The 26,451-nt window shown below is 52.6% G+C and overlaps 1 protein-coding gene across 1 annotated transcript; it reads right to left on the bottom strand.

Annotated features, from left to right (window-relative positions):
* Positions 1–89: 89 nt before the first annotated feature.
* On the bottom strand, positions 90–26,451 carry Erbb2 (erb-b2 receptor tyrosine kinase 2). Its single transcript, XM_090350771.1, has 27 exons — positions 26,156–26,451; positions 19,656–19,807; positions 18,471–18,684; positions 16,359–16,493; positions 16,034–16,102; positions 15,507–15,622; positions 15,243–15,384; positions 13,597–13,716; positions 13,216–13,342; positions 11,071–11,144; positions 10,895–10,985; positions 10,511–10,710; positions 10,064–10,196; positions 9,892–9,982; positions 9,122–9,282; positions 6,788–6,835; positions 5,156–5,294; positions 4,954–5,076; positions 4,592–4,690; positions 4,220–4,405; positions 3,934–4,089; positions 3,743–3,818; positions 3,373–3,519; positions 2,962–3,059; positions 2,609–2,797; positions 1,833–2,085; positions 90–1,713 (listed from the first exon to the last, which is right to left on the bottom strand). The coding sequence occupies exons 1-27, from the start codon at positions 26,226–26,228 to the stop codon at positions 1,358–1,360; spliced, it is 3,768 nt and encodes a 1,255-aa protein (XP_090206897.1). The 5' UTR covers positions 26,229–26,451; the 3' UTR covers positions 90–1,357.

The following is a 26,451-nucleotide window of genomic DNA, read 5'->3' as shown; positions in this document are numbered from 1 at the left end:
AGATACCACTGCAGATCTAATTTATTTCCCCTGAGCCCTGGGCAATGTCAGCTGTTGGTAATAAAGAGGCACTACAGACACTTGTGCCAATGAGTGTATGTTTATGTCCAGTCTGGGAGTGTAGGGGGCAAGGAGGTCAGCCCAGCCTTTATACCACCTGGTGGGTGGGCTCCTTCTGGACAGCTGCTTACTTCAGGGAGTTCTTCCCTTAGCCAAGGCAAGGAACATGAGTCATATCATAGACAGCACCTCCTTTCTCCCCCTCCCTGCCCCTAACTCCCCTTCTCCACAGGAAGGAAGTGACCCCATTCTGGTGGGTGGCCCTAGGAATGAGTTTGTTGGGCTGGGAGTTTGGCCTAATGATAGAATGCTTGCCTAGCAGACACAAAGACCTGGGTTTGATTCCTTGGTACCACATACATAGAAAAAAGCTGGAAGTGGTGCTGTGGCTCAAGTGGTAGAGCTCTAGCCTTGAGAAAATCCAAGGACAGTGCTCAGGCCCTGAGTTCAAGGCCCAGGACTGGCAAAGTAAAATAAAGAATGATCCAGTTGTCAAAGAGCCCTCAGAGAGAAATCTTAATTTGCCAGTCCCCCAACTAACCCAAAGCTAGGGAGTTGGAAGTTAGGCTCCTCGTTCAAGCTTTTAGAAGATTCCTATCCGTTTTCCCAAGAATGTTGTATGTAAAGTAAGCTAGAGCCACCCCAAGACAGGCTGGGGCCCGTCTGTTTTCTAAAATCTATTGGCAAATGAGTGTGCAGTCTTCTCTTCCCCAAATCTGAGAATACCTTCCCCCCCCAATAGAAGACCCACTCTCCTTCTAGGTCCTTATTTCATCTTTAAAAAACAAAAATATGTAAAAACCAAACAAAAAATACTTTGTACAAGGAGTGGTTGGACACTAGTGTAGCTCCCTTCCTCCTGGGGCAGAGGAGAGCAGCAGGTCTCAGGGACAGTCTGTTCTGGGGTTGTCCTCATTCTCAGATGGGCCTTCGGTGCCTCTTCCCTCCTAGGCCTAATCTCCTTCGGTCCTTCAGAACGCAAGGTCTTGAAGAAGGCCGGCAGAGCCACAGCCTCTGGTGTGCAGACTGTGGCTGCAGCATCCAAAGTCTTGGTTGGGCGGGGTTCCAAAATCAACCAAGACTGCCAGTGCGCCCCTTCTGCCATCCAGGCTGGGCCCCTCTTGGCTGCCTGGGAATTTAAGCAGGAAGGAAGTTTCCTTAGAACATGTGTCTGGCACCGTAAGCTCCCCTTGCCGTGGTTGGAGAGCCCTCGGCCAACTTTCCAGTGACAGGCTGCAAGTCAGGTTTGCCCCAACTCCAGGGGTACAGCAGGGCCTCAGCACACTTGGCCTTTCGCTCACACCGGAACGTCTAGGCCCAGGTACTCAGGGTTTTCTGCTGTAGGGGTCCCTTCAAAGGTGCTGGGTGGAGCCCCCCGTTCTGATGGGTCCTGGTCCCAGTAGTAGAGGTTATCAAAGGCTGGGCTGAATGCTGGAGAAGGGTGAGGTTGGGTGACAGTGCTTCCCCGAGGTGCCAAATACTCTGGGTTCTCCACAGTACCCCCGAAGGCAAAAACGTCTTTGACAACCCCATTCTTCCCAGGGGAGAGAGTCTTGGGTCTTTCCAGAGTTGCACCAGTAGGTCGGACAAGAGGCAGAGGACCCTCCAGGGGCGAGGCAGGCTGTGACCGAACTTCTGGCTGGTTCACATATTCTGAAAAGCCAAGTGAACCGGGTTTGTTAGATGTCCCTGCCATCACTGCTGCCCCCACAGCGGGTGTGGCCTGAAGGTTCCCAACTCCCCCTGCCTAAAACACAGCCTGGATTCCATACCTGGCTGGGGGCTGCAGGTGAGGGGAGCAACGTAGCCGTCCGTCTCCAGGGGCAGAGGTACTGTGGGGTCCTCACTGTACCGTTGCAGAGGGTTGAGGTCATGTGGGGGGAGGTTCTGCAGCCCCTTAGCTGCCCCAACCCCCAAGTCGCCATCAAACACATCAGAGCCAGCCCCTTCTGAGGGGGCCAGTGGAGACCTAGGGGGTTCTTCTTCAGAGGGCTCCAGCCCCAGGGTCAGCTCACCACCTCCACTCTGGAGACAAGACAGAAAATGATAATGGAGCTGCTCACAGGGTCTAGGAGGGGCCTTCATGGGAAGTGCCAGGGTTATAGAAGAAAACTATCACCTGTGGGGTGCGACAGTCTTGGGGGAAAGAAAGGGATCACAGGAGCTAAGAAGCAATGAGAATCCTCAGGGATAATAGGGTCTTCACAAGAGGGAAATGTAGGGGAGCACCAAAGACAGGTACTCAGATTGGGTGGCCCACATCTGTAATCCTGGCTACACAGGAAGCTGGGATCTGAGGATCACAGTTCATAGCCAGCCAGTGCACAAACGTCCGTGGGACTCTTAGCTCCAATGAACCACTAGAAAACTGGAAATGGCACTGTGGCTCAAAATGGTAGAGCGCTAACCTCCAATGAGAAACCTCAGGGGCAACACCCAGGTTCCAAGTTCAAGCCCCATGACCAGCCGAAAAGGTGGGGAGATACTCAGTCATCAGCCTGGGAGAAGTAAGCAACCAAGCCACAATACTGTGACTATGAACACTGACCCTGGTGGATGAGCTTCGATGCCTGCGGTGGGCAGTACCCCCTGTGCCTGGGGCAGGGTCTGGGCAGAAGAAACCCTGCTGGGGCACCAGGTACTCCTCAGCATCCACCAGGTCCCCCATGTCATCATCCTCCAGCAGAGAGCGGTAGAACGTGCTGTCCAAGGGGCTGGCTGGGCCCAAGTCCTCATTCTAGGGAGGAGAGAGACAGAGTGGGGGCCCCAGCAGAGCCCGGCCTGGCGTGCAGCATCTGGCTCACAGAGGACCAGAGGCAGACATCGGCTTCCTCTCCCTTGCTTCCCTCTGCAGGAAGGGCAGGATCCTAGGGCGAGGCATGGGATAGGAAGGCCCCGTACCTGGATGACCACAAAGCGCTGCGGGTCCCTGGCCATGCGGGAAAATTCAGACACCAACTCCCGGAATCTTGGCCGACATTCGGAATCAATCATCCAGCCTAGGGGAGGAGGAGGAGGAGCTCAGCATCATCACCCTGCAGCCCTGTCCCGCCCCCCTTCTAGTCTGGCCTAGACAATCCTGGCTGATGCCCAGAGTTTTCATGAAGCATATCTTGAGGCGACTCAGGGGTCTTGAGCTGCAACACTGGGGCATTTCTCTTGGCCCCTTTGGTTCTTAAGCTATAGCAGCTCAGGACTTCTACTGTGAAAGGGATATGAGCTGCTTCAAATATACCAGGGCCTCTGGGCCCACTTCCATGCTGCTCTTGATGACCTGGGGGCCCAGGGGAGTCCCTCCCCCTCCCCACGCACATTTGACCATGATCATGTAGACGTCGATGGTGCAGATGGGGGGCTGGGGCAGCCTCTCCCCCTTCTCCAGCAGGTCAGGGATCTCCCGGGCTGGTATTCCATCGTAGGGTTTGGCTCCAAAAGTCATGAGTTCCCACACAGTCACACCTACAACGAATGGCATCGGGAGTGGAGGGTGAGAGGCAGCGCTGGGCTGGGAAGTGCAAAGGCTGCGCCCAGGGGCCTGGGCAATGGCAAGGGGTGGGGGGAGATGTGCAGCCTCCCCTCTATCCCTGGCTGGGCCCCCTCTCCCCCGTGGTGCTCTCACCACTCCAAATGCCACCCCCCCACACACTGTGGCTCCTCATGCAGCCTCTCCTCCAACACACACCATAGCTCCATACGTCGCTCTGGTGGGTGAACCGCCGGCGGAGAATGGACTCTAATGCCATCCACTTGATGGGCACCTAGGAGGGCAGAGGAAAAAGCCCTCTGGCTGTAATGGGGAGGTGATCTTTCTCAGCCTCCCCCACCTCCACCACGACTCCTCTCCACCCTGCCCATCCCGCTGTCTCCTCCCACCTTGCCCCCATCCGCGTGGTACTCAGTCTCATCGATGTCCAGCAGTCGAGCTAGCCCAAAGTCTGTAATCTTGACATGATTCGGACTTTTGACCAGCACGTTGCGGGCGGCCAGGTCCCTGTGTACCAGCCGCACCTCCTCCAGGTAGCTCATGCCCTGCAGCGGGAGGCACCTGTGGATCAGGCCTCCTCACCGAGGCCACCCTCCCAGACCACCCATCCTAGTCCCAGGGGGTCACAGGGACTGGTTCCCAAGGGACCTGAAGGGCCCAACCCCCAACACATACCTTGGCTATCTGCACACACCAGTTGAGCAGGTCCTGGGAGCCCAGGCGCCCTCGGTGTTCTCGGACGTGGTCCAGAAGGCAGCCATAGGGCATAAGCTGTGTCACCAGCTGCACCGTGGAAGTCAGGCAGATGCCCAGGAGGCGGGAGACGTAGGGAGAGCCCACACCAGCCATCACATAAGCTTCCTGGAGAGGAGAAGACCCTAAGAGGACATGGAATACTACCAATTCCCCAACTACCTCATGCCCCTCCACACACAAGGCCCTGGCCTGCAGACTGGATTAATCGAAGTCAGATTTCATTAATCTAGTCCAAACATGTAGCCAGGCTGTCCCTCACAAACTCCTGTAGGAGAAGGTAGCCAGGCTTACATCCAAGATTTCTTTGTTGGCTTTGGGGGATGTGTTTTCCCTCAACACTTTGATGGCCACAGGAATTTTCACATTCTCTCCATCTGGGATCCAGATACCCTGAGCAGGAAGAGGAAGATGAGTTAGCCAGGAGGATGGACCAGACCCAGGTTCTTCTTCATGCTCTGAAAACTCTTTCCCCTCCCTCCAGCTTGGCCCATTCCTTCCCTCAAACAGCATTACCTGGAGTCTTCACAGAGTATGCACACATGCACGAGCGTGCGCATGCTCACGCACATGCACGCACGCACACACGCACACACACACACAGCTGGGCCCCATTCTGCTATCTATCCACCCCTCACCCCAGTCCTGCCCCTAACCTTGTAGACAGTGCCAAAAGCTCCAGATCCAAGCACTTTCACCTTCCTTAGCTCAGTCTCTTTCAAGATCCTCATCTGAGCCTGGTTGGGCATCGCTCCACTGGGTGTCAGAGGTGCCACCAACTGGGTGAAGGGGATGGTGGGTCAGTGCCCAGCAAGCTGCAGGCCTCAGCTGGGCTGGGAGTCCCTCACTTCGCCTCACCTCGGTTTCCTGCAGCAGCCTCCGCATTGTATACTTCCGGATCTTCTGGCGCCTTCGCTTGATTACAATGGCAAGGACAACTCCTATGACCACGAACAACAGGACACCCACCACGGTAGCGATGATGGATGTCACGGGGCTGGGGAGAGGAGCCAGGTTTAGCAAGAGGGGCCAGTCTGGAGCAGAGGGTTTGAAGGGGCCATCTGGAAATACATGAAGGTCCCTGGCATTCCAGAAGGGAAGTGCGGCATGCTCTGACACTTTCTTCACTATTCTAAAACCTGCCTGTGCTCCCTTCTACCTCCATATTTAAGCTCCAAACTCTTGAAACGTGCACAGTTCCAAATCCTCAATGACTTTACCCTTCAGGGCTCTAAAACTTCATGGTGTAAAATTCACCAAGGAGTGGGTTAATATGCAGGGTTCAGGAGCCCTACTCCCGTGGATTCTGATGGCTGCCTTTCCTGAGGCCCAGGAATGTACACAGAGGGATTCCAATGGTCAAATCATAGTTTTCACCTTCAAGTCCTGTTTTCTCACACCTCCCAGCCTTCGCATATACTCTTCCTAAGGCCAGAACCACAATTTCTTCATCTTTTAAAACTAAGTTCATTTCCCCCCCACCCTCCACTAACATGAAGTAATGTTTAAATTTTTTTTAAAAAAAAGCTCATTCTGGAGCAGATGAAACATCTGAGTATTAATTGGACTTTTTTTTTAAATTTTTGAGACTAGATCTTGCAATATGATCCAGACTGGTCTCAAACTTGAGACTCTCTTGGCTTCAGCCTCCAGAAGGTTGGAATTACAGCCATGCACTACTATGCCCAATTACCTGACCTTCCAGTTATCCTTATTCCCTTCCACTGTTGCCCCCCAACCCCCGACACTCCCTTGCTCACACAGGTACCATGATGAATGTTGGGTTTATGAGACAAATAATCACCCAGATATACTCTCAGTCTGTCTTTTTCAAATCTTCCCACTGCCAGACAAGCAAGTATTGTGGCTTGATGGTCAAGGCCTCTGCCTTCTAAATCTATCTCTCACCTGCTTCCAACCTCTCCCTTCTCTCCCTCTCTATGTGTTCAGCAGCCCCTGCACCAGAGTCTTTGAACACCCTTGGATTGGCCAACACCTGGCAAAGCTTTCCATCTAAGGGCAGGGGAATCATCTGTAGTGCCCCCCTGAACGCTTCCTGCCACCCTCAAAGCCTCTCAGCATCCTAGTTGGAATTCCCAGGTGGTAAAGGTCTGTAATCTCAGCACTCAGGAGGATGAGGCAGGAGAATCTCACAACAACAAAAACTAGCTTGCCCTATATGAAACCATACCTTAAAAAATGTTTCCCAAACCCTTCCCAGTGCTCTGGCCATACTCTGCTCAGCCTATCATGTATTGAACTGGCCTGCATCCCTTGAGACATTAGGCTACTCTAGTGTGGGAGGCACTGTATATAGGCTACCTGACCCACCCTCCCCTCCCCAGCCCTCCCCCAGCATCCTGAGCATCCTCCATCCACTTGTAGAAGCAAATTGAAAGAAGAATCAATGGGGGAAGAATGCAATGGGAAGTGATGGGTGGAAGAGAGGAAGGAAGAGGCCACAGGGTACCTCTGGGGGCCCAGGCCCACCTGGCTCTCTGCTCTGTGGGACATCCCTTGTCATCCAGGTCCACGCAGCTGCAGAAGAGAGAGTAGGGAGTCCTGTCAACAACTCTGGGAACAGCCTCCTGGGGCGGGTGTGGCCAGGTATAATCCCCAGCAAGACAAAAGGCAGAAACTGGGCTCAAGGTTACCAGGGCTCTGCCTACCAGCCCACAAGGAAATTCCTTCTCCAGCCTAGAAACCCATCGCCCTGGTCCCCTGGCCCTCCCTGGCAGGGCAGGAAGGGATATGCATCCCAAAGAACACTGATTCTGAAATCTCAGCTATTTCCTTCATGAAGGAGTCTTGGGGTACATTGCCTAATCTCTAAGGAAAGTGTGGCAACACCTATTTCACAAGGTGGGGCTGGGAGTGTGGCTCTGTGTAGAGTGAGTGCTTCACATGTGCAAGGCCTGTGTCCATCCCCAGCACCAATCAATCAACAAAATAACATCTACGATGGGGCAGTTCCATCTCAGTATATACCCCCAATGCCAACGCCAGGACACTGGGGCACGCACAGGATTGCAAGAAACTGTAAAAAACGATCAAGCTCGATATTTCTCAAATAGCAACAGGGTCAAATAACATTTACACTATAGAGAAGTTTGTTGTTGTTGCGTGTGTGTGTGTGTGTGTGTGTGTGTGTGTGTGTGTGTGCTCATCCTTGCTCTTGAACCCAAGACACTGTCTCTGAGCTTTTTTGCCCAAGGCTAGCTCTCCTCCAGCTCGGAGAGCTTTTTGTTTTTTGGTAGTTAACTGGAGATAAAAGACTTTCAGACTTTTCTTCCCAGGCTGGCTTTGAACTATGATCCTCAGATCTCAGCCTCCTCCTGAGGATCTAGGCCTGCAGGCAATTGAGATCTGAGGATCAAGGTGTGAAGCCAGCCCAACCAGGAAAGGCTGTGAGACTCTTATCTCCAATTAATGTCAAAATAAGTAAGGAAAGCTAGAAGTAGTAGAGTGTGAACCTTGAGCAGAAATGCTCAGAGATGGCACCTAGGCTGTTCTTACGCTCCAACACCAGGACCAGCACACACATACACACAAAAAGCAATTTGGAAATAATACAAATGGTCTACAATCTCACTTTGGTAAAAAGAACAGGCACAGGTAAGCAGGCTAGGGCATAGCTCAGTGGTAAAACACTCCTAGTATGTGTCATATCTTGAGTTTTATCTCTAGCCTGACCCTCCTTCCCTTTCCCAAAAAGGAGGCAAAACATTCCAAAAGACAGAACTGCTAACAACATTCATGTATGTTTCATGTGTTAGAACTTTATGTATGTGTATCTCTGGCCCTGGGCCCTTTCCCTCAAGGCTAGTGCTCTACCACTTAAGCCACAGTCCCGCCTCTGGCTTTTCCTGTCATTGACTGGAGATAAGAGTTTCAAGAACATTCTTGCTTGGGCTGGCTTCAAACTGTCATCCTTAGACCTCAGCTTCCTGACTAGCTAGGATTACAGGTATGAGCTACCTGTGCCTGGCTATAAAACATTTGAACGTATTGTGTGTGTGTGTGTGTGTGTGTGTGTGTGTGTGTGTGTGTGTGATTAGAAAAAAAGGTGACAATGGCTGGGTGTGGTGGCTTACATCTATAATCCCAGCTGATTATAGGTAGAAGAGTTGAATAATAAAAATAAAATAAAATAAACCAGGCCTTGGTAGCTTACACTTATAATCCCAGCTACTAAAGAGGCTGAGATCTGAGGATTGTGATTTGAAGCCAGCCAAGGTAGGAGAGTCTGTGAGACTCTTATTTCCAATTAACCACCAGAAAACTGGAAGTAGAGCTATGGCTCAAGTGGTAGAGCCCTAGTCTCAAGAAAAAAGCTCAGGGGCAATGAGCAGGCCCTGAGTTCAAGCCCCAAGACCACCACCACCAACAACAACAAAACTGAAGCAAAAAAAGATAGGAGTGTGGTCTGAGTGGTATAGAAGGCTCTTGAGTTCAAACCTCAGTACTACTCACAGAAAAAGAAGAGATGAAAAAAATTAAGGGGCTTGGAAAGTGGTTTAGTGGTGGAGTGCTTGCCTAGCATATATGAAGCCCTGGGTTCAATTCCTCAGTACCACATAAACAGAAAAGGCCAGAAATGATGCTTTGGCTCAAGTGGTAGAGTGCTAGCCTTAGGCAAAAGAAGCTCAGGGACAGTGTCCAGACCCTGAGTTCAAACCCCAGGACTGGCAAAAAAAAACAACAAAAAAAATCATCTCAGGGTAAGCCTAGACAGCCGTATCTATTCCCTATAATAAGAATCCCCAAGAAAGGCGCCTGCAGTGAAACTGTTCCCCTTTCCATACACAAGAACTCTGGACTCACGAATGGGTGCAGTTGATGGGGCACGGCTGGCACGTGCCTTCCGCATCTGGGAACTTCCAGATGGGCATATAGGAGAGATCGGCCTTCACACCACTGGGGCAACGTGCCACGCAGAAGGGAGGGTCCTTGTAATGAGCACAGGCCTCGCACTGGTTTGCCTCCTAGGGAAGGAAGGGTTTGGGAGGGGCAGGGGTTGGCACCACCAGCTGCAGAGGGTCAGCAGCCAGTCTCCTTATTCCTGGGACAAACACTTCAGCCTCTGTAGCCCTGCCCCCAGCACCCCTCCTTCAGAACTTGATTGTGGGGGGCAGGAGAGGTGGTAGTGACAAGGAACTGGAGGCAGAGAGAGGGGTGCGTGTCATCTAAGGTGTAACAGACAGTAACTATTACGGACAAAGCCTTTCCAGGGCTTAGGCACAGTGCCAAGCCTGGTTTAATTTTGTTCTCACCACACCCAACAGGGTGGGTACAGTTACAACACTTGCTTTATAAACACGAAAACTGGGGCTGGAAGCAGGACCCGGACTTGAATCCAGGTGGGCTGAGGCCTGAGTCTGTGCATCTAACCTCTATCAGACAGCCACAGCCAAGGATCGGGGGCTTGTGGGGACCTTGCCACCGTCTGAAGGGGCAGCCCAGCAGGACACTCACTGTCCCCAAGTTCCCCCCCTCCTGATGCCCAGAGCCTTCCCCAGGGACACTGGATGTCTGACACACCTGCCCAATTCCTGCTGGCCCTCTTCCACACGCCCCTCCCACCCGCTCCTCACCGATCCAAGGCAGGTCACTGAGCCATTCTGGGGCTGACACTCCGGGTGGCAGGGTAGACAGTGCCTGTCCCTCACGTACTCCCTGGGAAGCCTGAGAGAAGGGGTGGGTCATGAGAAGGCTGGGAGGAACCGTGGGCACCCCTCCAGCTGCCCCCTCCTCTGCCTGGCATACCCCTGCAGGACTCGGCATTCCTCCACACATTCCTGGCCCCTGAGGTACTGACTGCAGTTGACGCATTGGGTGGGCCCTGGCCCCCAGCAGTGCCCATTGGCACACAAATGGTAGCAGGCCAGGCCCTCGCCCGCTGCAACGAAGAGGAAGGGGGTCAGAGGTGGCTCTCAGAGAAGGGAGAACCCAGATAAAAGTGAGCCATGAAAAGAGGTGATGAATGTTGATTCTGGGCTGGAGGGGAAAGGGGCAGACAGGGCAATGCAGGGAGAACAAGAAACAGAGGGAAGGGAACGATGACAAGACAGCATGGTGGGATGTAGCCATAAGCCATGCCGGGAAGCCAAGTCAGCCAGAGCTGGGTCAAGAATAGGCCATCTGCACAGGTAGTAGACCACAGCTAGGGCCCAGGAGACTCGTATGTGCTCGCTCAGGGCTGGGTTCTCTTACCACACTCATCCTCTGGCCGGTTGCCATAGTGAAGCAGGGCCTGGTGGGGGTTCCGGAAGAGTTGGTCCCAGGGCACCGTGTGTATGAAGCAGAGGTGGGAGTTGCGATGGATGAGGGCCAGCCCGCTGCCCAGCTCCCGCAGCGAACGCAGCCCCAGCCAGCGGATGCCCAGGCCTTGGAGAGTCAGCGAGTAGGCGCCACTGAAGAAAGTGGGGTGCTCAGTAACTGGGGGATACTTTACCCCAGGCCCATTCCTGATCAGGGAAAACCGTCCACCCCTTCCTCCTGTCCCAGTATTCTGCCAACATCCATGGAAATGCCACAGAGGGTTCCCTGGGGACCAGTGTACTCGCTGTATCCAGGGCCTCCTCTCCTGGTACTCACTCATGCAGAATGCGGCCCCGGATGACTTGAAGGTTCTGGAAGACACTGAGGTCAGGCAGGCTGTCTGGCCAAGCTGAGATGTACAGGTAACCTGTGGGCAGAGGAGGAGTCTGGGGCTGGGATTCCGGCCCTTCCCTCAGCCTCTAAGGTGTAGGGCACAGAGAAACAGAGCTTACCTGTGATCTCCTCCAGGGACTCAAACATTTGGAGGTGCTCAGGTTTCAGGGGGGCAATGTTGGAGGTGGGGTCCCTGGAAGGAACAAGAAGAATTACTTTTCCTGCATCTACCCTGGGACAATCACTGACCTCATTTTTCTCACCACAGTAGATCTGTATTTTCAGAGTTTCACATAAAGGGAATTATATGGTATGGAATCTATATGAATCTGGGTGCTTTTTTTTTTTTTTTGCCAGCCCTGGGGCTTGAACTCGGTGCCTAAGCACTGCCCTTGGGCTTTCTCAAGGCTAGAGTTCTACCACTTGAGGCACAGCATCATTTCTGGCTTTGTCTATGTACATGGTCCTGAAGAATCGAATCCAAGTCTTCATGCATACTAGGCAAACTTCTGACCCTGGGATTTTTTTTTTTTTTAAAAAAAAAACGTCATGCTTCAACTTCCCAAGTGCTGGGATTACAGGAATGGGCTACCACAATGGTCCTTGACTCTGGCTTTTGCTCAACATGCTCTTCTTTTTAAAATTTCTTTTTATTATTATTGTAAAGGTGATATACAGAGGGGTTATAGTTACATAAATCAAGTAATGAGTACTTTTCTTTTTGGATAATGTCACCCCTTCTCTCGCTCTCTCCCAGTTTTTCCCACTGTTCCCATCCACAAGTTGTATAGTTCATTTTCTTTTCTTTTTTTCATTTTTCTTTTGCCAGTCCTGGGCCTTGAACTCAGGGCCTGGGCACTGTCCTTGAGTTTTCTCAAGGCTAGAATTCTATCACTTGAGCCATAGCACCATTTCTGGCTTTTTTCTCTGTATGTGGTACGGAGGAATCGAACCCAGGTCTTCGTGTATGCTAGGCAAGCACTCTACCACTAGGCCACACTCCTGGCCCGTATAGTTCATTTTCAACATGGTGCCCAGTGAGTACCACTGCGGCCCTCTATCAACATGTTCTTTTGTTTGCCTGCTTGCTTGTTTGTGTAGTCTTAGAGCTTTTAAATTGTAACCTCACACTCAATAAATAGAAGCTCTATCATGGAGCCACAGTTCCAGCTGTTTTTCTCTGGTTATTTTGAAGGTAGAGCTTCGCTTCCTATCTAGGCATGTTCCTGCATGGAGATCTACCTACTTCAGGCTTCCTGTCATTTGAGGCAGGCACACACCACTAGCCTCCAGTTTCCCTGATGGACATTTTTAGAACAGAAAAAGCATGCACCTGCACCCAGCAATGAACTGAGTGGGGTCTCAGAAATCATTTTTGCCCAGGCTGACTTTTTTGAGTCATGATCTTCCCATTGGCAGCCAACCAAGTAGCCAGGATCACAGGCATGAGCCACCAGTGCCCAGTTCAGCATTGTTCTGGGATTAATTCACATTGCACGTGTCAGTGGTTCATTGCTGTGTGGGCCTGCACTGCATACACGACCTGCTGACATCCACTGGGGTCATTTCTAATTTGAAGCTATTATGAATAAAGCTGCTATACCGTAAGAGAGTTTTGCTTTATCTACAGGGTTGGACCTCAACAGGAGCTCATGTCTGTGGACAACATGTCATTTACAAAAATACAACCCAAGCCAGGCACCTAGAATCCTAACTCTTCAGGAAGCTGAGATCTGAGATAACGGTTCAAAGCCAGCCTCGGTAAAAAATAAAAGTCCATGAGACTCATATCTACAGGAAAGTTCCAGGTTCAAACCCCAGACCAACAGGCACACACACGAAAAAAAAGCACAACCTTGCCAGGCACAGTGGCTCATGCCTATAATCTTAGCTACTCAGGAGGCTGAGATCTGAGGATCAAGGTTCAAAGCCAGCCCAGGTACAAAAGGACCTGAGACTCTTATCTCCAATTAACCAGTAGAAAATGGGAAGTAGGGCTTGGCTCCAGGGTAGGACAGTAGCCTTGAGCTGAAGAGCTCAGGGACAGCACCCAGGCTGGGTTCAAGCCCCACAGCCCACACACACACACAAAAACTACAACCTCATCCCACAGCCCCTGGTTTCTGGTTTCTCACCCGCCTCTTCTGCATTCCCAGGCTTCAACCTCTCCCTGATCATCCCCCAGAGATGTTACTCCCAGCTCTAGGACCTCAGGACTCAGTGTCCACCTTGACATTGCCTCAGACTATTGTGCCCATCCTTACCCATCAAAGCTCTCTGGCAAAAAAGCCAGACTCCCAAAGATCTTCTTGCAGCCAGCAAACTCCTGGATGTTAGCACTGGTGACTGCCCTTGCTGCCCGCAGGTGTTCCATGCCCAGACCATAGCATACTGCAGGAAAATGGACAGGAGGTAAAGGAGCCATCTCTGCCCCATCAAAATCCTGTGTGCAGTTCCTTTCTGGGACCACACTGTCAGGAGATGCAGGGGAACTTGGTCTGGGGTTGGTTGAGGCAGGGCAGCAGTCCATGGGAGAAAAGGATGGATATACCCAAAGAATTGTGGGACTAAGGGCTGGACTGTAGTGGGTATGCAGAGGGACAGGGAGCTCAGCCAGGCCAGGAAGTGCGAAAGTGGGTAGGTACCTCGGGCACAGGGTTTGCTGCATTTTTCACACTGCTGGGTTCCATCCTCGGCTGTCACTTCCTGGTTGTTTGGAGGGCAGACCAGGGTGCAGGACCCCACATCCGTAGACAGGTAATTGTCTGCAGAACACACACCATATGCCCTGGCCCTTCACAACCCTCCATGAGCAATGGTTCAAGAAGAATACTACCAATCAATGCTTAACTGCCCTAACTATGCATCTGAACTCTGGACCTTCATTTACTCCTTAACAACACCCATACTTTATCAGCACTAGGGTTTATGTTTAGGAAGCAGATCTATGGCTCAAAGTGGTAGAGTCCTATCCTTGAGCAAAAGAGCTTAGGGACAATGCCCTGGCCCTGAGTTCAAGCCCCACAACTAGCAACAACAACAAAGCTGGTTAATAAAATTTAATTAAAAGCGGGGCGCTTGTGGCTTATGCCTGTCATCCTAACTACTTAGGAGGCTGAGACCTGAGGATCCAGGTTCAAAGCCAGCTGGAGCAGGCAAGTCCATGAGTCTCTTATCTCCAATTAACTACCTAAAAACTGGAAGCGGTGCTATGGCTCAAAGTGGTAGAACACTAGGCTTGAGCAAAAAGGGCTCGGGGACAGGGTCCAGGATCTGAGTTCAAGCCCTATGGTTGACTCTCCTCAACCTAAAAAAAAAAACCATTAAAAGTAAGCAAGTAAGTACATAAGTAAGAAAGTAAATACAAAGCTTTGTGTTTAGCAAAAAGAGAAACTAATATGGATTTCACTGGCTCATATTAGCAGGCTAAGATCTGACAATTGTGGTTCAAAGCCAGCTTGGGCAGACAAATTTGTGAGATCTTTCTCTCCAATTAACTACCAAAAGGCCAGAAGTGGAAATATAGCTCAAGTGGTAGAATGCCAGCCTTGAGCAAAAACCCAAGCAAGATGGCAAGACCGGGGCTGGGAGTTTGGCCTAGTGATAGAGCGCTTGCCTAGCATGCACAAAGACCCGGGTTCAATTCCTCAGTACCACATACATAGAAAAAAGCCAGAACTGGTGCTGAGGCTCAAGTGGTAGAGCTCTAGCCTTGAGACAGTCCAAGACAATGCTCAGGTCCTGAGCTCAAGCCCAGGACTGGCAAAAAAAAAAAAAAAAAGATGGCAAGACTGTGAATTTAGGCACAGAATTATGCAAATTGGTGTGTCCAATTGCCCTCTTCTTCCATCATGAAGAAGTGCAACCAGAACCTAAAGGCTTACTCTGATTCCCACCAGAGGAAGAAAGCAATTCCCCACAACAAAGCCTAGCCCTCAGCATCCTTCAGTGAATAGAGGTGCTGGTACCCCAGCAGTAAACACTAAATGTTGTTCTAAGAGCTTGACAAATATTAACTCATTCAAACATTAGACCTACCATGCAAGGTTACAGGTAAGGAAATGGAAGCACCAAAACAAGGCAATAAGACAATTACGCGGTAAAGCCAGGGCATACACCTGGCAGTCTAGCTCCAGGTCACAGTTCTCAGTTGCCTGTCTTTGTGCCACCTGCTCCTCAGCTGTTAAATGAATAGAGTAGCCCTCCAAAGCCAGCACACGTGGACTCACGGTGCCCGCCCCTTTCCTGTATGCCAGACCATGCAAACCATGCTTCTTTCCCATGCACTCACAAGGACAGGAGGTCACGCAGCTGGCGCCAAAGGTGTAACGTCCCTCGGGGTTGGGCATGGACTCGAAGGTGTCTGTGTTGTAAGTGACCAGGGCTGGGCAGTGCAGCTCACAGATGCCACTGTGGTTAAAGTGGAGGCAGGCCTGGCAGGGACAAGCTGCTGGTTTTGGCTTTTTTCTGGCATGCCAAGAGCAACAGGGCAACCAAAGCAAGGTGCCCACCCCCGACACCCTAGGGCTCCGGTAACAAGGGCGGAGATGCATACCAGGCAGTCAGAGTGCTTGGGACCCGTGCAGCCTGCAGCACACTGCTCATGACAGCAGTCGGTGGGCAACCAGCCTTTACAACGGGCACAGCCACTGGCACAAATGGTGCCAGTCACTGTTGGAAAGAGACAAGATGAGACTGAGCCCTGGACAACAAATTTTTTTACCACCATCATCTTCATTTACTTGTTTGTTTCTGCTGGTCCTTGAACTCGGCCTGGGCACTGTCCCTGAGCCTCTTTCTGCTCAAGGCTAGTGCTCTACCACTTGGAGCCACAGCGCCACTTCTGGCTTTTTCTTTACTGGAGGTAAGAGTCTCATAGACTTTTCCACCAGGTCTGGCTTTGAACTGTGATCCTCAGATCTCAGCCTCCCGAGTAGATGGGATACCAGGCAAGCCACCGTCATCTTCTGAGGGACCTTCCATCCCCAGGGAGTTGTCAACAGCCCATTACCCCACCCCTCTCAGGTCACCTGTTGTCTACCTGCCCCGCCCCTCCCAGCCACTAGGCCTCCCTCCACTCACAGATCTGACAGTCCAAAGAACTTTCTCCCCAGCAATAGTTATCTTTACAAGATGAGGCACAGGGTCGGCCTGGGGACAAAACCAGAGAGAAGTGATGAGAAATACTGGGCAAGGAAAGGGCTCAGGACAAGCACCTGTCAGTGGGTACCCAGCAAGGGAGAGATCCAGAAAGAGGCTTCCAAGGAGGCAGAGACTGAACTAAGGCAGAGGAGGTGATACAGAGGAGAAGAGACACAGATATGGCAGGAGAGACTGGCGGGGGGGGGGGGTTGAGGGGAGCTGGTATAGTCAGTAGATGGGCTAGGCAGGCAGGAATGTGCCTTACACGTCCGGGAGCGGTTGGTGTCTATCACTGTGCGAGCCAGCTGGTTGTTCTTGTGAAAGATGTCCTTCCACAAAATGGTGTCCTGGTGGCAGAGCTGGGGGTTCCGCTGGATCAAAACTCCTCCCTTCAAGATCTCTGTGGGAAGGGCAGTCGTTAGGAGAGCCTTGTCACATCAGCTGTGTCCTCTCCTCAATGCCTCTTGCCTTCTGTGTGTGTGTGTGTGTGTGTGTGTGTGTGTGTGTCGTGGGACTTGAACTCTGGGCCTGGGTGCATTCAACTCAAGACAACCACCCTACCCCTTGAGCCACAATACCACTTCCAGTTTTCTAGTGGTTAATTGGAGATGAGTCTCATGGACTTTAGTGTCTGGGCTGGCTTTGAATCTCGATCCTCAGATCTCAGCCTCCTGAGTAGCTAAGATTACAGGCGTGAGTCACCACACCCAGCCTCTTGCCTTCTGAAAGGGACATAACCTCTCACACAAGCACAGTTCCCCAAGATGGCAGGGGCTCTGAGGTGGAGCATATCAAGGCTCTGGATTCAAGTCTCAACACTGCACAAATGTACATACAAAAGAGACTCTAGGGCCAGGAGCATGGCCTAGCGGTAGAGTGCTCGCCTAGAATGCCCTGGGGTCAATTCCTCGGTACCACATACACAGAAAAAAAGCTGGAAGTGGTGCTGTGCCTCAAGTGGTAGAGTGTTAATCTTGTGAGAAAGCCCAAGGACAGTGCTCAGGCCCTGAGTTCAAACTTCAGGACTGGCAAAAAGAGAGAAAGAGAGACAGACAGACAGAGAGAGACAGACAGAGGGACTCTAATGTCTGAAATCTAGTTTAGCCACTAAGTAGCTGTATAACTGTGAGTAAGCCATGTATCCTCGTCTTCTCATCTGGAAAACGAACACTGAAGGATTAAGGGAAGAATTTATAGGACTGCTATCTGAATAAAGTAAGATTCTAAATGAAATGGATGCCTGGAGAGACTGGGAGTCTGGCCCAGTGGTAGAGTGCTTGCATAGCCTGCACAAAGACCCAGGTTCAATTCCTCGGAGGCACGTATATAGAAAATCCAGAAGTAGTGCTGTGGCTCAAGTAGTAGAGCACTAGCTTTGATGTAAGCTCAAGAACAGTGCTCAGCTCCTGAGTTCAGTCCCCATGACTGGCAAAAAAAAAAAGAAAGGAGAAGAAGACGAAGGAGAAGAAGGAGGAGAAGGAGGAAGAGGAGGAGGAGGAGGAGGAAGAGGAGGAGGAGGAGGAGGAAGAGAGGAGGAAGAGGAGGAGGGGAAGAGGAGAGGAGGAGAAGGAAATGGGTTCCTGGAATGCTGCCTGAGGTTGAGACGCTGTGAACTCCAGGACCACTGTATACACTCCACCACAGTCACGCCACCATATACAGTTTACCACATATAGTCTACTCTTTTTTGGTCACTCATGGGCTTGTACTTGGGGCGCTGTCCTTGAGCTCTCTACCACTTTGAGCTACAGTGCCACTGCATACAGTTCACCATGTATAGTTTACCACATGGAATCCACTGTCTGGCATCACAGACATTCTGTGGCATACAGTTCACCAGACACAGTTCCATAGCTCGCTTACTGCAAACTTGGCCACGTGGGAACAAAATCCTAGCTAGCATTTAATGATTAAATTGTGCAGGTTGGTACAAGGTACAATTTCCTGAAAAGAAGAATCCACCTGCCTGATTTTTTTTTCTTTCTTCCTTCCTTCCTTCTTTCTTTCCTTCCTTCCCCCTTCCCTTTTCCTTTCCTCTCTCCCTTCCCTTCCTTTCTTCTTACCTCCCTTCCCTTTTCTTTTCCTCCCTCCCTCTTACCCAGAATTCTTCCCCTTCTTTCTGTTTCCTTTTCTTTCCCTTTCTTTCCTTTGTATGGTCCTGATACTCAGATATCCAGGATTTCACACATATTTGACAAGTGCTCTGCCCCTGGGCTACACCCCAACTCTCTTTCCCTCATCTTCCCAGGGGAGACCCTGCCTGCACCACAAGAGGGGACAACACTCCCATGCGCACAGAGCCTCTTGATGGCTAACCGTGGCTCTGGGCAGTTCTCAGTGACCAAGGAAAGGCTCCTATAATGATGGTGACGGCCACCTGTGAGGCTTCGAAGCTGCAGCTCCCGCAGCCCTCCCGGGGCAGCCCCCGTGGCAGACGTGGCAGTGTCCAGAGGGTCTCCATTATCCAGCACGGCTAGCGCATAGTTGTCCTCAAAGAGTTGGGTGCCTCTCACGATCCGCAGCCTCTGCAACGGGATCTGCCTCACCTGGCTGTGAGCCACCAGCATGTAGCCCTGAACCTCCTGGATGTCCTGGGAGGGAAAGGGGGAGGGCAAGGGATGAGGCGGGCCTGGGCCTTGAGCACTTCTAACCCCCCTCCTCGGGCCTCGGAGGCCCCCCAGCCGCTGTGCAGTCCTGTTCTGTCATGGTAAAGATGAGATGGCGCAATAGGCTGTTTTCCATCTGGCTGCACCAGATTCCTGACTGATCAAGAAAGATAAAAGGTGGGATGAGGGGGGGAGGAGACTCTGGGCAAGTGCTCCACCCTCCAGGCATCTCAGTTTCTCCATCAGAAAAAAAAAAAGGAAGGCCTAGAGAAGATGGCGTCTGCAGTCAGCCCAAAGCACTGCACAGGTGGCCCTATTCCAGGGCTCACAGACAGTCCAGTAGACTTCTGCTCAGAATCTTCCCGCATTCTCTCCTGACCCTCCCAATGGGACCTCCAGGATCACTGCTCGTCCCACTAGACCGATGGAAAGGCTGAGCTCCACGGAAGCCAAAGGCCTGGACCACGTCAGGTGACTAGTGAGTGTCAACATTGGGCCTGGAGTCCATAACTCCACCAGTTCTTCCCAGGACAGGGACAGGTGAGGGCCAACAGGGGAGAGAAAAGATGCTAGCAGGAGAGCATCCCACCAGACACCCACAGCCAGCGACACTGAAGATGGAATCAGATGACTTTGTCAAAAACTGGGGGGAGGGGCTGGGAATGTGGCTTAGTGGTAGAGTGCTTGCCTAGCATGCATGAAGCCCTGGGTTGCAGAAAGAGGCTGGAAGTGGCACTGTGGCTCAAGTGGTAGAGCAGTAGCCTTGAGCACGGAGAGGGTCGGGACATAGCCCAGGCTTGGAGTTTAAGCCCTCAAGGAGGAAGTTAGACATCAGAAAGGATCTCCAGCTGAAGGAACCACTGGAGAGGAAACAGAAGGACAGAGTACCCTCTTCTACCTCCACCTCTACCTCCAGCCTCTGCTTGGGCCCTGCTGGGCTTATCCATGAGCCTCACCTGCAGAAAGGAGAGACTGGCATTGGCAGGCAGGTAGGTGAGTTCCAAGTTGCCCTGTACCACCTGGCAGCCCTCATAGAGGCGTCGAAGCATTTGCAGGTGGGTCTCAGGACTGGCGGGGAGCCGCAGCTTCATATCCGTGCCAGTGCACACTGGTGAGAAGGAACAGGGGGTCACTGGCCAAACCCAGTCGCCTCCTCAAACCCACTCCCCAGTCATGCCATCCCACACGCCGAGAAAAGCAAGGCTGATGGACCCTTCTACCCACAGGTCAACATCAGAGGAAAGCTTTTGTGTTTAGGAAGAAAGGGAGAGATCTGGGTGGGGCGGTCCCCCAGGTCCAGTCACCCTGAGGAGCCATAGGGGCCCAGTGTGTCAGCCTGTGGCACTTGTCACCAATACAGGGGTGTCAGCTGCCAAAGAAAGTCTCCCTTTGTCCCCACAAGCTAGACTCAGAGCTGAGAGTAAAAAATCCCCCAAGAAAGACAAATGATGAATCACAACTCTTGTGGATACCCTCTGACCCTCTCCCAAACAAACTAACTCCAGGCTTTCTCCTTCTGCCATTCCAACACACCCACATGTCACCCTCCTGGCAAGGGACACCAGCCCCTGCAATGCCACCCACAGAGTGAGTTAGGAAGGTCAGCTGGAGTCATGGCTTAGGGCGGGTAGGAGGCAGGGGACAGTCAAAAGTCTGGTCATCACTGCAGAAATCTCTAGAACACCTCTGAATAGAGAAACCAAGCCTGTGACCCCGGGCTAAGGGGTCCAGGCTGCAGATACCAGCCAGGCTGAGGCGTGCTCCGCAGAGTCCTACGCCAGCACCCTCACCTTTACCACCTCCTCAGGGCAAGACTCCAGAACCAGCTGGCAGAATCTATGCCACGAAACTCTTGCCACAAAGACACTACGTCAGTTCTACAGACCTGCCCAGTGCCAAGCATCCGCCAAGGGGCATCCAGAGAAGTTCCCATCCCTTGCCCACCTGGCTGTCAGCCTGATGTACTGGAGACCAGATGCTCCCACTGAGCCCCACCAAGGCAGACTGGAGGCTCAGGAGGCCAGGGAGGGGGCTCTGGGTAGCAGCCAGCACCAGGTAGGCCAGTAAGAGGGGGGGGGGAGATTAAGGTGCCCAGTTGAACTTGTTTTTCTGCTCTGGTGAGAAGATGAATCACCTGGTGTGTCTTGCCCAGGAGGTTGGGGTGGGGGGGGGAGTGGAGGGTGCCCTGGAATACACAGGCCCACAGGTGCCTGAGTTGCCCAGAATTCCTGCCAGTCACTGTTCTACCTCCCAGGGACTCTGGTACAATGGCTTTGCACTGACATCAAGGGCTCTGCTCTCCCAGCAACTTGGAGCCTAAGATCCAGTCTTGGGGGAAGAGGGGGGTAAAAAGAGCTACAGGAAGGGTGGAGTTCTCTTTGTCCAGAGGCACAAGCTGGTGGTATCCTGGTAGCACTAGGAGGGGGGGGGTCTCTATCTCAGCCCCCTAGGAAGATAGGGAAGGAGGCAAAGAGGGAGGAAAAGGAGAGTCCAGAAATAGAACCCAAGGGTCTCTCTCCTAGATGGAGCAAGCCACAACTACTCCTGTCCCTCCTCTTCTCTCCCCCACAGACTCCCAAGAGAAACAGGAGCTGGGGGTGGTAGGCCAGGCCCAAAAATAACGCCCTGCCAGAACCTCCCCCAGCCTCAGCCCCGCTGCTTCAGCTGCTTATAGACACAGCTGTCCCAGACCCAGACCCCGGGCCTTGGCCAAACTGGGGACAGGGACAGCAGGGCTGGGGTAGGGGCCTCACCCCTCCCTCTCCCATCAGTCTACCCCCTGTGGCCCTCTGCCACCTCCAGGGGACACCAGCTGTGGCAGCCAAGCAATAAAATAACAACAACAATAGCAACCACCATGGTAACTGACCTGAGCATCTACTGTTATAAGCAGCAAACCCTGTCCTCCTCCAGAAGCTAGGGCTGCTGGCTCCATTTACCAAGGAGGAAACTGAGGCTGGCAGAGGTTAGAACCTGCTAAGGTCATACAGCAGAGCTGAAAGGTACTCCTCACAGGCAGAGAACTTACCTACCATGTGCAAGGCCCAGGTTCAATCCCTAGTTTGACCAAACACACAAACCTCAAGTCACCAAGTTTGTGAGCCGGAGATGCAGAATTTGAACTCAGGTCTGACTTAAGATTCCACATTCTTTCCATTAAGCCTGACTGCACACACGAATACCATAACATACCCCCCGCCTCCCCGCACACAAGTGTAAAAACACAATAATTCTCTGATGTCACCAACAAACACACAGAGGCAGGGCAGGGCTGGTTGGCTGGGCTGGGAAGGAGGTCAGGGAGAGTGGCAACCTCGCCCAATAGTAAGTTTGTTTACCAGATTTGTGGTCCATTTGAGTAAGACTCTTAAAGTGTTTGCAGTGATAAAACTGGTACCCTGAGACCTACTCTCTGGGAACTGGAGGCTACCAGCTGACACCCCCTTGACAGGGGGCCAAAAAGTCCTTCCAAATACTGTCTCTACTTCTCATTCCCCGCTTCCTTACCAGGCATCCCCTACCTACCCTCACCGTGGTCCTCATCGCCACCTGGCCCTGATGCTTTTCTTGTGGTCAGAAAGTCTTAATTCCGAATGAGGTGCCCTTTGCCTCCAGGACACCTGCTCTTGAAAAGACTCATCCTCTAAATTTCCGAGACAAGGACAATGAGGCGGCCCAGAATGAATGAACGAATGAGTGAAGTCTAGTCGAGAGTCTCAACCAAAAGAGATTAGTACCCATCTCTCTGCTGCTCACAGCTGGTCAGTCTTTTAAGTCCTTTTTTGCTGGATTTCAGAGGTCAGGGTTTAGTCCTAGTCTTGAGGGAGTCTCATGTGAAAGATCCAGCACATCTTTCTGTCTCTGTGTCTCTATGTCTCTCTGTCTCTCCATCTGTCTGTCTATCTCTGTCTGTCTTCTGTATGTCAGGCAAGCACTCTGCTACTGAAATACAAACCCTCCTGGCCTCAAGATGCTTCTTTTCTCACAAGAAAGTTAACACTTCCTTTGGTCTTCATGAACTTTATCAAAAAAACAAAAAAACTATCTTTATCCCCAGCTCACTAGTCCTGGACCTAAGGACCAGAGCCCATTCAAGGGGCTCACTCACCTGCCATTGATGGCTGAACTATTAAGACTCAAGTATCAGGCCAGGGCCCAAGATTCGGATCTTTAGACCAGAGCCCCTCTCTGTGTGACCTTGAACAGATACAGACCTAGACCTTCAGCCCAGAAGTTAAGTCAGATTCATCTCCATGCCCAGCAGTGCTGTGACTTAGTTATTGGCCCTTGGTGAGTATTTGGAAATAACAACTCTGACTCCCTCAGAGGAGGTGCAGGAGTTAAATGAGAGAGTGACTAGAGAAGCAGTCTGTAAACATGAGAAGGGTTTGTAAACAGTCCTGAGGCAACACAAACATTAGCTATAATAATTGCTCCATTCCACCTGGGAACACACATCCCCTGCCCCGAGTTGAACTCCCTGGAGTGGGGTGGGGGACTAGTAATAAGGGGGACAGGGGCTTCTCATAGGTAGAAGCCAAGTGGGGGAATCTTTTCCCAGATCATTCCATCATGCAAGAGTAAGCATACTTTGGATCCTACTCAGCCCCACACTGGTCCCTAATGTTTCCACTCCAGTTGCTTCCCTCATCCATAGGCCTGTGTGTCCCTGTCCTCTGACCCCTTCCGCCCTCCATCCCTGGCCCTTGCTGGAAGGGCCCACCAGCATGGCAGGTGTGGGCTAGTTGGGGAGGGGCCTCCTCTGCTGCCACTCACCCCCATCTCAGCCAATGCTTGGACAAGAGGGTGGGAAAGGCATACCTCTTCCTCCGTGCAGCTGCCTGGCTACTCCCGATGTTTTCTCAACCTATTCCTGTTGAAGGGACTAAAAATTTGACCAAACCCTTCTTCACTAGAATCCAAAAATGCCCTGGACATTACTGGGTGGCTTGAGACCTTGATCATTCTCTTCATCTTTCTGACCATCAATTTGCTCATCTGTGTACCTACTTCACAGGATGGTGCTGAGATGGAATGAAGCGACATTTAAGAAGCATGCCAGACATTTTTAAAAGGTTAAGTGCATGTGAGGGAGGTCACACAGCAAGATACAAGTCACTGCAAAGCAAGAGAAGTGTATTGGAAATGCATTTTTTTTCTATTTGATCTTCTCTTCTCAGATGTAATTTTCTTTGGATATCAAAGTAAGTGTTTTCCCTAAGTATAGTTAAAAAGAAGGTAAAAAGTGTTTTGGGGGGATCATAATACAATTAAAATATGAATGAGCTCTGCAAAACTAAAAGGACATTTGATGTAATACACAAAATATTTTTTGGTCGGTTGTAGGACTTGAACTCTAGGCCTGGCCGCTGTCCCTAAGCTCTTCAGCTCAAGGCTACTGCCCTCTCCCTTGAGCCACAGCACCACTTCCTGTTTTCTGGTAGTTGAGTCTCCTGGACTTTAGAGTCTGGGCTGGCTTTGAACCATGATCCTCAGATCTCAGCATCCTGAGTAGCTAGGATTGCAGGCATGAGCCACTGGCCCCCCAGCAATACACAAAATCTTGATCTCTAAGAGAGAATTTTAGCCAAATCCTAACTTTCAGCTCCTTCCCTAGGTCCCCCATCTCCACATTCCTCCCCTGGACTCCAGCTCTGGGATATAATCTGGGTTCCACTAGGGGATGTACTATCTTTGTAATCATTCCCTGCCCTGTACAGATGTTCTGAGATTCTGCACCCAGCAGGTTGAGGGGTAAAGACTCCAGGAGGCTCCTCCAGGCCAGAATCCACCTCTCAGCTCCCAGTTCTGCACAGGGCCACTCCCCCCAGCTCTACTCCCAGGCCTACGTGAGGGCACAGTCCTGCCTGGCCTCACCCTTCACAGCAGAAGGTCAGAGGTGGAAATGCCCTCCTGGGAAATAGGGAGGTGAAGGATGGGCTCCCAGAGAGAGGAGCCTCCTTCCCCAGCTGGAAGCCAAGGGCCACCTCCCAGTGTTTACAGCAGATCTAGCCCAGCACCTTAAAGGGAGTTCCTGGAGAGGGCAGAGTTCAGCCAATGTCCCCAAGACATCAAGGGAGATTGCTGTTTAGCAATACAAAGCCTAGACACAGAAACACAAAGAAACACAAAGCAGCACAGACACATACTCAGACATACACAGTGTTAAGAAAGAGCCCCTGGGGAAACACACACACAGAGGTGGTGACTCCCACCCCTCTTCAGACTCCCAGACCTATAGAGACCCACGGGTGGCCTCAAAATGCTCCCCAGAACATCCTCACGTGGTCATCTTCCCCCTCCCCACAACTCGGATTTAGGTGGCAAACAGCTACACAGGGGAGTCTCGGCAAAAACCCAGTACAGAGTATCTGTCCTCTATCATTACAGGACAGATGGACACATGGATGGGGTCCACACTGTGAAGCTACCTCCCCTCCTCCCATTCCACCCCCAGCATGAAGAAAGCAGCAGTGGAAGCACCAGCCCTGGGTAGACAACACCCACCACCCCACACTCCCCCCCACCACACACACACACACACACACACACACACACACACACACACCCAAGCCCTGGGTAGACAACACCCACCGCCCCACACTCCCCCCCACCACACACACACACACACACACACACACACACACACCCCAAGCTGGCTTAATTTCTTAACTCTCCTCCCCTCTGCTGCTTAGGTGACTTCCTATATAGGTCAAAACCAGAAAACCCACCACCACCCTCGGTGATTCGAGCCCCCGAAGCCACACCGTCCCTAAGCTGACCCCCCACCCTCCCCAAGTAAAAGATTTGCGCAAAACAGGGCCGGGAGGTAAAATCTACTCCGCAGTAGATGGAGTTTGTCTGACATGTGCCAGGCCCTCCCTGGGCTCCATCCCCAAGACCTCGAGGTGGGGGGGGATTTGTTCCACACAAAACGCCTGCCCCTCCCCCGATCCGGGTGAGCCCCCCCGGATCCACTCTACCCCGCCCTCTCCCCCACCAACCCTGCAGAAGCTGCAGTCCCTACACGTCCCGGGGCGGGGGGGGGGGGACCCCTAGGAATCCAGCTCGGTGCAGTCCGGAGCCGAGGCTGCCCACGGCCAGAAGCTGTGAGAGTCCGAGGGGGGTGGCGGGGAACCCACCCCCAGCACACCCTCGGGGAGCGGGGGAGGAGGGGAGCGCGAGAGAAACTTTCTGGACCGCTCGGAGCACTTTGCCGACGAGTTCCCGGCGCCTCCGTCCAGGTCCGGGAAGCCCGGGTGCCCTCGGTGGGCCGGGCGCAGCCGCCGCGGCGGGACCCCCCTCCCCGCCCCACCTCCCCGCGCCCCTCGAGGCGGCGCGCACCCCCGCTCCGCCCCCCGCTCCCGGTCCTCCGAGCCCGCCGGGCGGTGGGCGGGGTGGGGGGCAGCCGCGGGGGCCGGCGCCGCTCCGTCCCCCCTCCCGGGTCCAGACCCACCTTGGGTGCCCGCGGTTCCGGGGGGCAGCAGGGCGAGGAGGAGCCCCCAGCGGCACCAGGCCGCCAGCCCCATGGCGCTCACTGCGGCTCCGGCCCCATGGCTCGGGCTGGGCTGGACGTGGCCGGGGGCGCCGAGCGCGGGGGACGCGGCGGCGGCGGCGCCGGGAGAGGCTGAGCTGGGAAGGGGCGCGCGGCCGGCCGCCGGCGGCGGGACTCCGGGGCTCCGGGGCTGCGGGGCTCCGGGGACTCCGGGTCCGGCGGCGGAGAATCTCAGCTCCACAACTTCACGCCGCACT

The sequence above is a fragment of the Megascapheus bottae genome, chromosome 17, assembly GCF_031878675.1.
Source record: "Megascapheus bottae isolate mThoBot1 chromosome 17, mThoBot2.hap1, whole genome shotgun sequence".
NCBI classification, from domain to species: domain Eukaryota; kingdom Metazoa; phylum Chordata; class Mammalia; order Rodentia; family Geomyidae; genus Megascapheus; species Megascapheus bottae.
The sequence above is the reverse complement of the archived record's forward strand: the minus strand, read 5'-3'. Positions and strand labels throughout refer to the sequence as shown.